At 54.3% G+C, this 16,405-nt stretch overlaps 1 protein-coding gene across 2 annotated transcripts; it reads right to left on the minus strand.

The window, feature by feature from the left end:
- Positions 1–513: 513 nt before the first annotated feature.
- Klf15 (Kruppel like factor 15) lies at positions 514–13,213 on the minus strand. Of its 2 annotated transcripts, none has more exons than XM_032906113.1 (3): positions 13,047–13,213; positions 8,304–9,407; positions 514–1,610 (listed from the first exon to the last, which is right to left on the minus strand). In XM_032906113.1, the coding sequence occupies exons 2-3, from the start codon at positions 9,380–9,382 to the stop codon at positions 1,442–1,444; spliced, it is 1,248 nt and encodes a 415-aa protein (XP_032762004.1). In that variant the 5' UTR covers positions 9,383–9,407; positions 13,047–13,213; the 3' UTR covers positions 514–1,441. The 2 variants fall into 2 exon arrangements, with proteins under 2 accessions (XP_032762004.1, XP_032762005.1); XM_032906114.1 differs by lacking the exon at positions 13,047–13,213 and adding an exon at positions 11,004–11,222 and having other exon boundaries at positions 530–1,610.
- Positions 13,214–16,405: the final 3,192 nt, after the last annotated feature.

A 16,405-nucleotide genomic window follows, 5' to 3' on the forward strand; every position in this document is an offset into this window, starting at 1 on the left:
TGGGTTGGTTCCCCACAGAGCTCACAGCTTCCCTTTGTTGTTTGCTCCCTTTGATCTTAGAGCCCAGTCCTAGAGCTCTGTGTGTGTGTGTGTGTGTGTGTGTGTGTGTGTGTGTGTGTGTGTGTGCGCGTGTGCCTGGATGCAAACCTAACAGTAGAAATCTGTGGCAGAAACCCCAAGTCTTCCAGGGAATTGGGGAGGCAGAGGAAGTGGCCTAAGTCCATCCCCTCCTATGAAGACTCCTGAAGATGTCACAGTCACTGTGCAGGGAGGAAACCACCCAGCCACTTTCTTGGGGAGGACCAACACAATGGATGATGTTAGCTTCAGAACACAGAAGTATCTATCGAAAGTTTCAAATGCCAATGACTTGCTGGCCTGAGACACTCTGCACAGGTGACACTGAAGCATGCACTGGAGAGAACCAAGTCCACCAAGGGATCTGGAAGAAGCAGAGCCCCAGAATCACCCCCATGTCCCAGGCCAGCGGAGGAATACAGGGCCAAAGAATGGTTGAGTTCTTTTTTTTTCTCTCTTTTATTGGCAAAGTAAATATATTTTTTTATGAAGGACCAAAGAAAATATACATAATTGTAACATATGTACACTGACTTCATAGAATTTTTTTAAATTTCAAATTTACACAAATGTCAACGTGTTATTAAAAGATATTTTATGTAGATGCGCACCTATGTACAGTTTATTTACATACATTCATAGGATGTGAAACAGACCTGTCGAAACAAGCTAGTTCAATTGGTACTAATTTCTAGACCTGACGAGGAATGCGGATCTAAGTCAGACTGGGAGGCGCTAGCTAGTCGCTTTGCATCCACAGACCTGCTCCCTTCCCTTCCCACCACAGCCAGGAGGTTCGCGTCTGGAGGAGGGTGAGCCAGGCTGGGTATGGATGGATATGGCTCCATTTGTCTTGCATTTAAGCACATGCGTTAGGGCCTAGAGGGTGGCCATCCTCCTGGACCCTCAGAGGTCTCTTGCATATGGCGGTCCTCACACCACAGTACAGCCCTGCGCTTTTGACCTACTTCCTTTTTCTCAGCATGGCTTCCTCTGGGAGCTACTATTTCGACACAGCCAAAACACTTCTTCCCCAGTGATAATGTTGGCTTTGGCCCTGGTAGGGAGCCCAATGGGAGGAGGGCAAGGGCCCCCCAAACACTGCTTCCAGCTGGCAGGAAGGCACAAAGGCACAAGGGCACAGGCCTGCCTGGGCCACCTGGGCCACCGGGGAACCAGCCCCCAGGGACCTTGGGGACTCTGGGTCCTCCCCGGAAAGGCAGCCACGGCGGCTCTGGGTCATACCTCCTAAGATTCAGAAGGGGGACTGGTAATATTGTCACATCCTTCTGAAAGAGGCAATAAGTTATTGCATTTAAAAACAAAATGTGGAGGTGGGGGAGGGGGAGGGCGGCCACTGCGCTCAGTTGATGGCGCGTACTGCGCGGCTGCTTCGTGGGAAGCGATGCACCTTGATGTGTTTGGAGAGGTGGTCACTCCGCGCGAATTTCTTCTCGCATACGGGACACTGGTACGGCTTCACACCCGAGTGAGATCGTCGGTGCCGTGACAACTCATCTGAGCGGGAAAACCTGTGGGACACGGTGGTCAGCCAGGCCATCGTGGGCACTGCCACAAGTGACTTCAAAGCCAGTGCCACACAGGTGGAGGCGGGGGCGGGTAGGAGGGCAGGCGGTGGGAGGGCACTGTGGGCCAGGCAAGACCAGGGTGGATCTTAAGCTATGAGACCATGTCTATAGCCACCCAAGGAGCTCTTGGCAAGCCCCAGTGTCCCTGAGACCTCCTTGAGGGCAAGAGTCAAGGACCACGAGGCACACAGGTTTGCTTTCCTGGCCAGGGCCTACTTCCCAAGGTATCTGGCTGTTCTACGTGGGAAGGGACCTAAGGCTGTTAGTCACCTGGGACACTCTCCCATAGTCACTCAGTTGTTGAGTCCTTGGGCACTGGGTCACTCCTGCACTAGCAACAGTGAGTCAGCAGTGTTTGGTCCACCAGCCTCACCTTCCCCTGGAAGAGGGGGCCACAGACATATCCCTGAAAGGACTGTGAAGACCAGCCAAAGGTGACACAGCCCTAGCAATGGAAGCAGACTCCTCAGGAGTACCTGGCTTCTCTGCTTCTGCTGGCAACAGGGAAGGACCTTAGATTTGTGCCTGCCAGGCACCCTGCAGATCTGGAGGTGCTGCTTTCTGAGTTGCCCCCCAATATACCTGCATGGAATTCCTGAGCATTTAAATGACTTGCTGGGACACCCCTTTCTCAGACACTATAGGCCTGGGAACAGACATCCGCAGGACAGGCAAGAACCAGGCCAAGATGCACAGACTGCCTATCAATAACTTCCGGGACCTGAGACTCACATTCCGCTTCTGTTCAGCAACAGGATCACAGGACCTCAGTACCCCACCACTACATATCTGCTTCCTCTGTGCCTCAGAGCTATTCACACTTTTCTCCACCCATCTTCTCTATCCCCTCCTCACCAGAGTTTAGCCCAAATGTCACCTTCTCAGGAGCCTGCATCCTCTCTCACAGCGTAGTCCACCATTTGATTACCTTTCCTTTTGTGGGTGCTAGGGAGTCAAAGCTTGAACGTGCTACGCGTACATTGCACCACTGAGCTACACCTTCAATCCCACGGCATTTTAAAATTAGTCTCGACACCTTGATGCTCAGCTGTCCCTTGACAGTGTTAGCTCCAGGAAGGAGAGCACACTCCCAGTTCACTGTGCTCGGGGGAGAACTTAAGCAGAGGGGCCTCTCTCTGCTGGCACCTCAGGATGAGACTGGATTGTCACACATTGTTCACTGTATATACTCCAAGAACACCCAGGAGCCCCAGGCCTGGCACCCTGTTTCTAGACAGGGGCCACTTGGTGATGCAGAGTAGGTGCACAGCAGAGGCATCACACTTGGTTGTCCAGGGCTATGGGCATCTCAGCTGATCCTGTAGTGGGCCACACTGACCTCAGTCTGGGAAACATGAGAAGAACAGTGGTACCTGGAGCAGACAGGGCTCAGGACACCAAGGACCTCAATCTCCTATGCCTCTGACAGAGAAGGTGGAGCTACTGTGCAAACTGCTGCCCTACAGCTCTGTCCTAGGCATCAGGAGACCTGGTCCAGAGATGTGGCCTGAGAACACCTGAGGCCAGAACAAAGTCTCCTCCCCTGGCCTGGGAGTGCTGATACCAGGACCCTGTGCCATAGTCGCATGCCCCAAGCAAGAGTTGGGCACACACCTATGCTCAAGGAAGAACAGGCTTCACATCTCTACTCCAATAATCCCGAGCATCCTGGGCCTGAGTTTCCTCCTTCACTTCCTGCCTGCCTTCCAGGGAATGGGTAGCAGTCCTCTTGTTATATGACACCCTGAGAGAGACAGGCAGCTGAGAGGCAGCCATGCCAGAGAACAAGCTGTCCTCATTCCAGAGCCCCTCTCTGCTGCATAGCTTCTGAGTACCTGACAAGACTGTCCTTGTAACTGGGCTGAAGATGGGTCACATTGTTTGATAACAGCCAAAGGAGAAGCCTAAGGCAACACTGGAGCAAGAGGTGAGAAATCTCAGCTAGACGGGACACAGCCTTGGGATTGGTCTGGGTGCATTGACAAGCCTGTCAAATCTGAGTTTCCCTGCCTTCAGACAGAAATGGCAGACCTACTTCAGAGGACCGTGGCAGTGAGGCTTCAGATGTGGCAATTGTTTAAGAACTGTGAGATCCTACTGAAGGCGCGGGGCAGAGCACAGAGCCTGCCTGATACATGGCAAAGATCTGGTGCCTGGTATCTGTGGGGCAGGCTTATGACAACTGCTCTTGGGTCACAGAGCAAAGTAAGCACAGGGTCCACCAGTAATGCCAGCATGGGAGACGTGTGAGACACCAGTTGCCATCTGTCAGAAAGCCATTGTCAACAGCCAAATCTCAGAAGCTGCAGGCCCTACGGCTGTGTGTGTGCGGTGCACAACCTGCAGATAGTGCATGGAGTGTCTTCTAACCACAAGGCCAGAGAACACAGCCCTGCTTATGGATAGCCGTAATGAGGGCTAAAAACGCTGGCCTGAAACCAGACCACAGAGTTTGAATCCTGTGTCCAGCTCCTCCAACAGTGGCTTTGGAATCCACTGTCTCTCTCTGGGCCTTCTGTGTCCACCATGGACATCAGCAGAGCATGCCACACAGACTGCTGACAGCTATTAATATTCACTTTAGCTATGGCCCAGCGAGATTCTTTCTGGAAGGAGCGGCTTGGCCACTCTGGAACAGGATGTTCCTCCACTGCAGGGAACAAAGGAGGCCTATGTCTGTGAGTGAGAGGAAACTTCTAGGAAGGCGGCAAACAGCCACTTCCCAGATGGTTAGACCAGAACAGGCTGGAGGACTGCATGCAAAAGTATGACCCAACAGGGAGAGAGAGATAGGGAATCTTGGGTGCACAAAAGCAGAAGGCGGTGGGCTTTGAACTGGGACAGGTGTCTCCTCAGCTGTGGAGCAGTCCCCAGGGCTGAGGAGTAGGGGTAGGGTAGGGGCTTGGGCAAATTTAGGAACTCAGGGCCCAGTGCCAGCAGCAGAGCCAGATGGAAAGCACAGAACATGCTGGGCGAGCCAGGCCCAGCTGCAGGTGGAGGAGGGGCCTCTCCTTAGAGGCTCTCCCAGGGAGGTGTGCAGGAGTGTGGAGAAGTACTGAGTCTAGGGTGAGCGAGAGAGCAAACAGCTGTTAAACTCCTGACTCTGGCACCCCATACCCCAGCCCCAGACAGGATTTCTCTGTGTAGCTCTGGATGTCTTGGAACCTATTCTGTACTAGGCTGGCCTCCAACTCAGAGATCCTTCTGCCTCTGCCTTTGAGTGCTGGGATTAAAGGCGTGGGCCACCGGCACGACCATGACCATGACCACGACCATGACAACCACCACCACCACCACCACCACCACCACCACCACCCACCACCACCACTACCACCATCACCACCACCATCACCACCACCTGGTAACTCTGCCACTTTTGAGCTCCATGACCACCTCTGGGCCCACCTCATCGTCTAATTTTAAGAGTTAAAGGAACTAACATATAGCATGCTCAGACTGGTGCCTTGCCAGGGCTGTTACCACCATGCTAGCTGCTTGCTGCTGTCTCCTTTCCCACAGCCAGGAGCACAATAGAAAATTAGTACAGCCCAGGGACTGAGGATGTGGCCCATTCAGCGAAGTGCTTGCTGGGCAAACATGAGGAAGGACCCAAGTTTAGATGCCTGGCACTTACATAAAAACTGAACTTAGTAGGTCTACCTGGAATATCAGTGTTGGTAGGGCAGGGACAGGCTAGAGCTCACGGGCCAGACAGCGTAGCCAACCCATGAGCTCTGTTCAGCGAGAGACCCTGTCTCAAAAAGCAAGGTGGAGAGCTACTGAGGAAGAAACATGACAAGCATCTCTGGCTTTCACGTACGTGTCTACCTAAACATAGATGTGCACACACGCACGCACGCACGCACGCACGCACGCACGCACGCACGCACGCACGCACGCACGCCCTGAAGAAGCGCAGCATACGCCATGGCCACTTCCATTCCTGGCTGTACTGTTGGAGAATCAGTGGGGTGTGGCACCCACAGGGATGCACCCCAACTCCCAAAACACACTCATTAGGCACATCCCTGTGACAGATGATTGATCTGTACCTCGATTTCCTCTGTAGAATGTGGATTACTACAGATGCTTATAGAGCTGTTGTGAAGATGAGATGAACTAACGCCTGTATTGGGGGTGCATAGCAAAGGCTGAGACACCATAGCATCCCTGGGCCCGTGGGGGGAGAGAGGGAGGGAGGGAGGAGGGGGGACATAGGATGATCTTGCTTGAGAAGGGGGAAGGCCAGGGTGCACATCGGAGAGTGTGTGGGCCAGAGCAGAAGGCCGGACTGGGATTCAAACACTCTAACATGTTCTCTGCAGGACAGATCAGTCTCAGGGAGTAATGGGCATACACAAGTGAAGGGGTTGGTGGGGACTTGGTATCCTTCCAGCACATGGTGATCCCTGAGTGTGACCTGTCACCAACCCATCTTCATTGTCATCTCATTCCATCCCGGCCAGATGCAGAGTGCGTGGGGTCCATCCTCCCTCCTAACTGCGACGAGGAATTGCTGCCCATCCCACGGCCTCTGGGTGGAAGATTGGTCACACGCAGGGAATTGCAAACCTCCTAGGCACAACCCCTGGGCTTCTGATGCCCAAGAAGATCCCAAGGATCTCACACACTCACACAGCCAGCCCTTTCCTGAGGCAGATGACACACAGGGATCTTGATAGGCATAGCATGTCCCTAGTCTTGCTGAGTGGGTTCTGCCTGAATGACTGCAGTGCAAGGCTCATGGTCAGAGCAAGGGCCACCCTTGAACACCTTGTGTTTCCTGGAGCAGCAGGACCTATGGTGGTGGGCAATGACCTATCTCCCAGCCCTCATCCTGGGAGATATCTCATAGCCTGCAGCTTCTACCTGGTCCCTTGCCCTCTGGAGATGCCACTTAAATGGGCAGTACCAGTCAGAGTAAGCCATGGAGTCAGGACTGTTGGGTGAAGGCTATTCAGTGGCTTGCCCATGAGCAGTCCCTGTGAATGTGAACACCTGTCAGTATCCCAGGAAGGCCACCTTTGGGTTTCCTCTTCAGTTTGACTATGAGAAAGTGAAAGTTCACTTCATGAAAAGAGTGCACACTGAGACCCCCACAATAGCTCAGGGCTCCAGGAAACAAAAAGGACCAGACAAGAACTCGCAATCCCAGGGTGGGCTCAGGGCCCCTGTCCTACTGTCTCATCCAAGCAGGGTCCATTGCTCTCCCTTCCTCAGTAAACACCCCTCACCCCAGGCCTCTCTGTCCGGGCTCCTCTTGCTCTACAACTCATCCACTTAACTACCTCACAGCCCTACACTGGATCTACTCACAAAAACATGGCTCAGAGAGGTGGAGACAGCAGTTTCAGGGAGCCCAGGATTTAAAAAGTTGTGAGAAGGCAGTGATGTCTCTCAGGAAGGGCCTTCACAATCCAAGACACTGCTGGGGAAATGTTTCTTTGCTGACCAATTGGATCTGGAAGGGAAGTTCTGCTTCTGTCATCCCTCCATGTTCAGTCTCAGCAGGGCAGCACCTGCCCTGGGGACAGCACCACCAACTCAGATCCAAAGGCTGCCTCACAAGAGCACCTCTGTGACCTGGTGTGACCCACACCAGGTACAAGACACAATACGTGTGTGTGATCACACAATACGTAAGCAGGCATTCCCATACACAGCAGGCATCCATTCAGGTGGTCCAGCTCTGTCAGTCCTTAGCACACAGGTGAATCACATCAGACAGACAGACAGACGCACACATGCATACACCAACACTGCTGGCACACAGCCTAGCTACCAAGGCCAGAGCATCCACCCCCCTCACCATATCACCCTAAATATGTGAACCTCTGCAGGCCACCACCCTCCTGAAGATGATGATCAGCATTCAGAGACCAGGCCAGGGTGACTGCAGGGTTCCATGGTCCCCGGCACCACATCTGGCCATCTGAGGCTCCTTGACCTGAAGAGCTGGGCACCCCATTGTCTGGAACGTAAGTCTGAGGTATTCTGCTATCTTTGAGCCTGTATCTCAGCCATCTACCCTGCCTTCTGGTTGCTCTCTATGACGTTCCAAACACACCTCCAGGTCCCCAGGAAGAAACAAGGCAAATCTTAACTCCTACTTGGGTGCAGTTTTCATCCCCTGGCTGGAGGGAAGTGGTATTTTCTAGTTCAAGTCTTAGGACTCATGTTCCACTCTGAGTGCTGTCGCCTGGTGGTTCTTAGCCAGAGTTGCCATGAAATGTCATGGGCGTGGTGGTGGTACTTACCTGGAGGTGCTGTATGGCCTGCATGGGCTCTGGCTTGTGCCCATGTGCCACCAAGCTCATCTGCCCCTTAGCTGAGTTTCCTTCCACCTCAGCCCAGCCCCTCATCTTCCTTCCATCCCAGCTCGAGAGAGAGCCCATATAGCACAAGCCTCAGCAAGACTTACCTGGTCTTAAAGAAACCAGAGACCAGGTGGCTTCCAGCTTTAGTCTCCAAGTGGGACACCAACTGTGCCATCTCTGATCCTGCCTCCCCACCCCCGCCCATCCCTTGCTCCTCTCCCAATCCACCTCATCGAATGGAGAAAGGGGCCTTGTCACACCCTCAGGTGAGCAGAGGTGAGCCTACTTGCTTACACCCAGCCTGTCCAAAAATACTGACCTCCAGCCGCAGCCCGGCCAGGTGCAGGCAAAGGGCTTCTCGCCTGTGTGCCGGCGCAGGTGGGCCTTGAGGTGGCTGCTCTTGGTGTACATCTTGCTGCAGCCTGGGAAAGTGCATTTGTGCATTTTGAGAAGTTCTGCTGCTGGGTTCTTGGGGAACTTCTGGCCCACAAGGAGACCAGCAGGGCCGGGCCCTAGGGATCCTGAGCCAATAGGTTTGGCGGCAATGGGCACAGGCGCAATTCGCACAAACTTTGAGGACAGGTTCAAGTTGGAGGATGGTACCACTTGAGGCAGGAGTGCAAAGGTCTGCCCCTGGATGTTGACCAGAAGCTGGGCGACCTTGACGCTCTCCGGGGCCTGCCCTGGGGAGGCTGGCCCTGCACCTGCTTCCTGCTTCACAGCAACAGGCTGGATCTGCAGTAGCACCGGCATGGGGCCATCATGAGCTGACCCCTCACCTGCACCTTGGGTACCACCCCCACTGGTGCCACCTGGTGGTGGGGTACGGCACTCTCTCCCACCGGACTCTGGATGGAGGTGGCTCCGGTGTGACCCAGCTGAGAGCTGGCTACAGGCTTCAAGGTCCCTGCTGCTGCTCTCTGGGGCCTCCTTGACCTCAGCCTCCATGTTCTCTTCCAAGAATTCTTCAATCTCCTCCAGGGTAGGCTGGAAGGGCCTGGAGACATCATCAGGGTCCCCTGACAGAAATTCAGGGAAGCAAAGATGTTCCTCCTTCACAGGCACAGAGGCTCTCCTCCACGATCCCCAGGTCACAGAGCCACTGCCATCTCCGACACCTCCACTGGCACCACCACTGCCCAGTGTGGCCCGGGACAGGAGGAAATCCAAGATGCTGCCCTGGGCCTCAGGGCCCGGACCTGCACTGTAGCAGGAACAGAAGGCTTGCGAGTCAGGGCTGGCACACGAGCAGGGGCTGGAGACATCGCTGTCATCCTCGGAGATGGGCGAGGGCAACATGTGGTATGGCTGCCGGCTGGCCAGCCTATCTCCCAGGTATCCCACTGGGCATTTCGGTGACGAGAAGGTCTCGTCCACTGGAAGCAAGTGGTCCACCATGCTGGCCTGGCCGAGCCTGTGGTGACTGCAGAGAGGGAACAAGGGAGGCTAGGTTAGAAGGACTGCATGCTTACCAGTGGTTTGTAACCCCTACCCCCGGCTGCCTGCCCAAGGCCTCTTGTGGCCAAATGTCCAGATCTTGCTTCCATCCCAAGGGAGAATGGGCCGGCGAGTATGTTTTCAAAAGTTGCATCACCCTATTTGCAAAAGAGCCCTCCCTCCAGGCCCGTTGCACAACCCAGGGCACTTCTGGTTTCAAGCATTTTCCAGAATGATCCTGGAAAAGAATAAGACAAGGAATGCTCTTGTCTGTGAACAGCTGAGGCGGTGGGGAGAGGGGGCCAGAGAGGGGAGGCCCTGAAAGTCGCAAGACCCTGGAAACTGCTCCCTACCTTGAGTCAGAGAGGGGGTGAGAAAGAAAAAGGCCATTTGCACTCTGAGCCTGGGCTATTGGGGTTTCTATGGGGTTTCCAGATTGAGCAAATAAAAACACAGGCTGCTTGTTAGATGTTCACTTCAGATGTTCAAAAATGAACTTCTGCGAACGCAAGCGTGGTGTCCCCAGGGTTGAATGGGACACACATCTTGTCTGTGCTTTAACCTGGCAGCTGTACTTTGGAAAACGGTTTAAGGCCATTAAGTGCCTGCCTGCCTACATGGTGTTTCTCCACAGTCTGGTCCTCAGACCTCCGTTGAGAGTCACGGTTCTCCATGACTGGATGAGGTATCACAGAAGAGCAAAGCCCCCCTTCCATGGTGCCTAACATCTCCCTGCCATAATGATCAAGGTTCAGCCCCTGGCTGTGAGTCCATAGAAGATCTGAGGGCCCAGGTGTGGGTAACTTCCGTGAGCCTCACAGCCTTTGGGCAGGATGGCGGATGACATTTGCCCTTGGCCGGTGTGAGAGCAGAGTCTCCTGTTCTGCCCCCCACCCAGCTCTCCTGTGCGGGACACTCACCGACTTGGGAAGACTCAGCAGGTACCTGTGTCCCCTCTTGGCAGCACACTCTCCTGGGTCCCCAGCACTCAGCACACCAGGTATCCAAGAGGGGCTCAGAGAGTGGGGATAGGAAGGAGAAGGGAAAGCCGTGTCCTCTGAAGCCAAAGGCCATACTAGGTCTGGTGTCCGAGAAGAGTCAACAGTATCTGCTGTGCTGGGGCCACCTCTCTGGACCTTTGCCCCGCCTAGTGACCATGGCTGCCTGTGTTATTATCAAACTGATGAGGAGGATGCTAAGCTGCATCCTGACAACCTGACCTTAGGTCCACTGCACAGCCTGGCACCTGGTACTGCCCAGCAGCCGAGAGGCCAGTCATCCCACTCCCCCATGCCTCAGTTTCCCCAACTGTTCTATGACTCAGTGTTCTCTAAGTTTCTCTCTTGATGCAGAGAATAGAGGCAAGATCTGAGCCCAAAGGTAATCTTGCCAAGAGGCAATCTGAGCTTAAATCTCTGCTAAGGATTTCAAACTGGAAATGTGTTTTTAAAATGCACAGTCTTTACCAAAGCACGGCCTGGGAAGGAATAAAGCACTAGACAACGTGAAGGGCAAAGCAGTTGGGCAGAACCCACACACTCCCTGCTCCCAACCCCATCTCATTCACTCTTCTAGCACACACCTTGTCTGCAGCTGTCAGCTGTGCAACCTCAGGGAAGCAGCACAACGTCTCTGTGCGCACATCTGTTTGCTGCCAGTGTGACGTGGCTCCTATACGTAGGGTATACGAATACTCAACAACTCCCATAGACTGAGCACTTAGCGTCTGTACAGTCACGCAAATTCAGTGCACACGGTGTCCCAGGACCCAGAACAGGACTGCCTAAGGTTTCCTGAAATGAAATGTGACCAGAGCTGGACACGCCACAGCACTGAGCGATCGATCCCACTGTTTCAAAGGGGATTGTGGTATCGAGGCTTCATTTTTAAAACGGTCGAAACCAAGGTCTGATAGGAAAGTGAACAGCGGTGTTGGGTGGGCAGAGTGGCTCATATAGTATTGGCGCTCAGAAGGCTGAGGCCAGAGAATCATAAAGTCAAAGGCAACCATGTGAGATCCCACTGAAACTCGGAAGGAGGGAGAGAGAGAACAGGTATGAAAGTTGATGCCAAAACAGAATTACATCGGAAGGAACCCCTCCCCCCAAAATGTTTCAGATTCCTCCAGGGCTCAGAGTACTAGGGCCCTGCCCAACCCCGAACTGCCCCTGCAACTGCTGCGGCCTGGCTCACCAGCACTAATGAACCTGGGCTTTGGCTCCAGTGTTCTCCTCGGTGGAAGTCTGCCTCTCTCAGCATTCCAGATGGGAGTTCATTATTTAAATCTCAACTCAGAAGTCACTTCCCCCTTGGAGAAAGCACCCAGGTGTATATTCTACACAGCCGGGTATCACTGTGAAAACTGTCTTGTTCACTACAGGCTAGATCTAGAGTCAAAGACAGATCTAGCCTTTGCTGAACGAGTCCAGAACCCAGAAGCAAATGGATGCAGGAGTGGAGTGGCCCCAACAAGTTAACACGATCTTAAAACAGTGCTGAGCAACCCCTGGGGACAGTGAGGTACTGAGTGCCCAGGGGATCCAGGACTTCCTGGACCCAGGGCTTGAAAGCCTGAGTGCCAGCGCTCAAGCCGGTCCCTGAAAAACAGCAGCACGTGGCGCAGCCAGAGGCGCAGGCTGCGTGCAGGGGGAGGGGGCACCCTGTTCTGGGCACCGTCCCCGGCAGGCCGCTGGACTCCGCCCCCTCTCTTAGCAGGCCAGGCCTGCTGTTTATCCTCCCGGGGACACAGCGGCTGTAGGAACAACATGTAATTGATAAGAAGCAGAGAGCCGGCCAAGGGCTAGCCATTGGGTCAGCGTGCAAATCACGGGGGTGGCGAATGGGGGCCGGTCTTCAAAATAAGAGTCTCCTCCCGGAGGAGTCCGAAGGCCCCAAAGTTACTGCCATTCTGGCACCTGTAGGGCGGCGGGGGCTCCCCACGGTCGGGGAAAACATCTGAAGGACTCAAACATTTGGGCTTTCACCTTCCCAAACCATGGTAGCAAACAGCCCCTGTGCCTTCCAGGCGAGAATGTTTCCAAGAGGGGTGGCCTGACCCCTGCGGCTGCTACCCTCAGCCCTCGGGTAATGTTTGGTCAAAGGGGCCTGAGGACTCTGCGTGGGGAAACGGAACATAAGCGCAGGAACGCTGCGGGTACGCGCAAATGGGTGTGAGTTTGTGTCGTGTGACTGCGTGTGCTGGGCGCAGTGCAGCCGTGCGGGTGTCCGCCAGGTGCCCGCGCGTGGGTGCCCACCCGGGGTGTGAAGTACGTGGGAAGGAGGTGGCTCGGACTCTGGCGCACAGCTTCAGAGAGTACCTTACCTTCCGCCCAGTGACCCCCTTCGCGTCCCCACTTAGGCCACCGCTGCAGTGACCGACAGTAACCTCTCCGCCCCTTGGTCGCCAGGCCCCGCCAGGCGCCGCCATATGGGAGCGCAGGTCCAGGAGTGCCACGGACACGCGTGGGCTCTGGGGACAGGAACTGCGCACATTGGATTTGCCTTCTGAAGGCCCAGCGCGCTCACGGGGGGTCCCGCATTTCCGGGGTCCCCACATTTCCCGGGTCCCCGCGCGTGGTTCGGACAGGAGGACCCAAGCGGCCGCGGTACATCGCGCGTCTCCCACCTGGACTCGGCGTCGCCTGGCACGGCCTCGCGCGTGCGGCCCGGCTCCGTATGCGGCCGCGCGTCCAGCGCTCCTGGCCGCAGCCCGCACTCCCTGCGGCCGAGCTAGGCGCTCGCCGCTCGCCGCTCTCCCTGCTCTCCGACCGCTCACGTGACGCCGCGGGCGCCGCGAAGGCTCGCAGGAGGCTCGGCCTCGGGCGCGCGCCCCATTGGCTAGCGCTGCACGTCACGAGCCGCGCCCCGCCTCGGCCGCACCCTCCCGCTGCCCACGCGCTCTCCGGCCTCTTCGTGGACCTGCACTGGGTCCTCCGGTGCGCACGTGAGACCGGATCCAGAACCCACTGAAAGCCCGCAGAGTCCGAAGTGCAGACCACGTAGGATCTCGGGTGCGGAATAGTCCCTGCAGCCTCCTCCGCATTCCCAACAAGGCCGGATCTAGTAGGGACCGTGTCTAAAGGGTCCATTTGTAAAAATATATCTTGTCTTTCATCCAGCGGTCATGGTTACTCACGGAAATGAGCGCTTGTTGCGCTACTCTCTCGACCTCTGCGTCTGACTGACTGCAGAGGTTTGCTGACCACCACCTTAAGCCAGTGATTGACACTGCAGGCACCTCCCCAAAGACTGCAGGGTGCTCCCGATGTGCAGAGGGACTTCCAAGCCATTGTGGGCAGCTTTTGCACCGGTTTAATGAGGAAAGTGAAGCCTGAGAAAACGTGTGAGCAGAGAGTGCTGGGTACCTTGCTGTGCACTTCAGTCTGCACTGCTTGGCTCCCCAGACAGCATGAAAAAACCTGCTGAGAAAGAGCAATGGGCCTTTCTAGTCACGCAGATAGAGGGCCAGACAGCCAGGTCTGTCTGTCTTTTCCCTGCTTCTTAACAAACGCCAAGGACATTTGGACAGACCTTCCTTCTTGGCATTTCCTACCTGGCACTGGAAGGTGGCCAGTCTTTGCCCCCTGCTTCTCCCAGCTGTCTCTGCTGTGGCCAGGATTTGCAGCCAGTGGGTCTGGACCCCTTAACTAAGGATCTGAGGTCTCTCCAGGTGAGTGCCTAGAACTCAGCAGTTAAACTGAGTCTCAGTCAGAGCACTGAGGAAGTCTGTGCTTAGCACAAGATGGTCATCAACTTTCTGATCGTAGGCACCGTATGTATGCGTCTTCCCGATCTTCTGCGGTATTCTGCAGCCAGGGCTAGCACGCAGAGCGGTGGAGTTGACTAGTTAGTAAAGTTGATTGATGCTGTCTTATCAAGGCAGGGCAGGGTCAGGCTGGGCACCCTTCTCCACAGCCCTGCCTATCCTGGGCTCTGCAACCCTCACGCTCTCTGTTCAATGTCTCCCACCTCCTGGGGAGAAGTGCAGCTAAAGGTCAGAAGCCTAAAAGCAACTGTGTAACTGAGCTGCCCCAGTCCAGAAGGAAGGCGCCCCAGCTGTCTAGAAGCTAACCTCGGCTAACCATGGCTAACCTCGGACATTCTGCCTGAACCTGAGTCATATTAGGCATCGTTGTTTCAGAACCTTCTCAGGGCTCCCTGCTCACTCACAGGAAGTGTATATAACCCCACTTTCTCAGCCTCCCTCTGTCTCTTTTGGGTCCCTTTTGTTCCATGACCTTTCCTTGCTCAGGTTAACTTGCCAGGCACAAGTTCAGAATCTTTGCATATGCCGGGGTATGGTTCTCTTCCCAGCATTCACCTGGCCCCTCCTTCTGATTTTATTGAAGTGGCACCTTTGAGGGAGCCTGCCTTTGACCCCCCACCCCCCTGCGATGCACCCCCTGCTCCCCATTTTCCTATCCAGTTTAACAGTTCTGGATACTTACTGTTTCTAATTTATTAAAAGTCTTCATTTTATTCTGTAAACCCTTGTCTTCTACAGAGAAGGTAAGTGGCATAGACATAGGCTGTGATATGTATTCACAGCCCAGGATTAGAATTTGTATCCCCAGCACCATGTAAAGGCCAGGTAGAAGCTGTAATTTTAGGACACAGAGGGCAGAGGCAGGATTCCTAGAGCAAGCTGGCTGCTGGCATAGCTGGGATCTGTGAGCTCTGAGTTTTGTAAGAGATCCTGCCTCGAGGAATATACAGTGGAGAGAGGTGGGGAAAGTCACTGAGTGTTAGCTCAGCCCTCCACATGCACATATCCACGTGTGATGTCTGCCCACACATGTAATCACACCACACACACAGAAAAGAAATTAAATAGGCTTCCAGGGACTTACTCCCTAAACAGGAGATAGCTGGTCCCTGGGGAAGTCAAAACAATTTTCTTGTAAGAGGCTAAAAACTCCCACAGAACCTCCCAGAGTTTGCCTTCATATCTGCTGGGCTATCTGCTTCCTTCACCAGCAGGGACTGGTAATCTACCCATTCTCAGACAGCATTCAAATGAATCCCAAGCCAGCTTTAGGTCCCACCACAGCCTAGATACCTCTACATGTCCATCACAGTCCAGGGCCAGGATCAGTCTCAGTGCAAGGCATTCCTGTTGACTGAGGGGAGAGGGTACAGGATCCTGACCACCTGAAGGCTCCCATGAGCAGCAGCATACGCATTTCCCACCATCTAGACAGAAAAACAACCCAGGGTAGCAGGAAGAACTGAGGTACAGATTTTCAGAGTCATAGCTAGATACCAGGCATCGGAACTTACAAAGCAAGCTCTCCCCAGTGCTACAGTTTCCACTCTTACTAAGGGGAGGAAAAGAACCATGGTATGGTAGGTGTTAACTCCTTGAGGCACAAGTGGCTAGGCCTGAACTCCTCCTCCCCCCCCCCCCCGATTCTCTAAGGCTGGTGGCTAGCACTTCCAGTCCTTTGAATTGTGAAGAAAGGCCAGGTCCCACCTTATAGAATAAAAAGGTCCAAGATCAAGCCACAAACGCCTTCAATCCCAGGCCATCCTAGAAAACTTCACCCCAAGAAACACTATCTAAAGCCTACCTCCTGCTCAGTTCCTTGCTGCTTCTTTCCTGCCTAGGCAGGGGTAGCTACCCTATTGTGTCTTTCCCAATAAATCCGTTGTGTGAGGTTTGTTGTGTGGTGTGACTCTGGCATTCCAACGCTTCCAACTCCCAGGATACCTCTCCCCTTAGAGCTGCAACATGGGGTATTGGGAAAACCTTTCCCCTCAGAGCTGTAACAGTAGGAACTCTTCAAGGGAGGCCTCAGTGGGGTAGAAACATTGAATGTGTAGTCTCTGGGTGCCTTTTAAACTTCTAGAACAACCTTTTGGTGCTGGAGGGATTTATCTTTCTGCAAATTTTCAGGTTTTTGGTTTTGTTTGTTTGTTTGAAACAAGGTGTTGCTGTGGGTCCCAGGCCAGTCTTGAATGCACAATCCTCCTAGCTCAGCCTTC

This window comes from Rattus rattus, chromosome 6 (genome assembly GCF_011064425.1).
Source record: "Rattus rattus isolate New Zealand chromosome 6, Rrattus_CSIRO_v1, whole genome shotgun sequence".
In the NCBI taxonomy this organism is placed as follows: domain Eukaryota; kingdom Metazoa; phylum Chordata; class Mammalia; order Rodentia; family Muridae; genus Rattus; species Rattus rattus.

Coding starts and splice junctions, on each gene's coding strand:
- Klf15 (XM_032906113.1), bottom strand. CDS start 9,382: ATGGTGGACCACTTGCTTCCAGTGGACGAGACCTTCTCGTCACCGAAA. Junction 1,611..8,303: donor TGGCCGGGCTGCGGCTGGAG/GTCAGTATTTTT, acceptor CGTGTCCCACAG/GTTTTCCCGCTCAGATGAGT.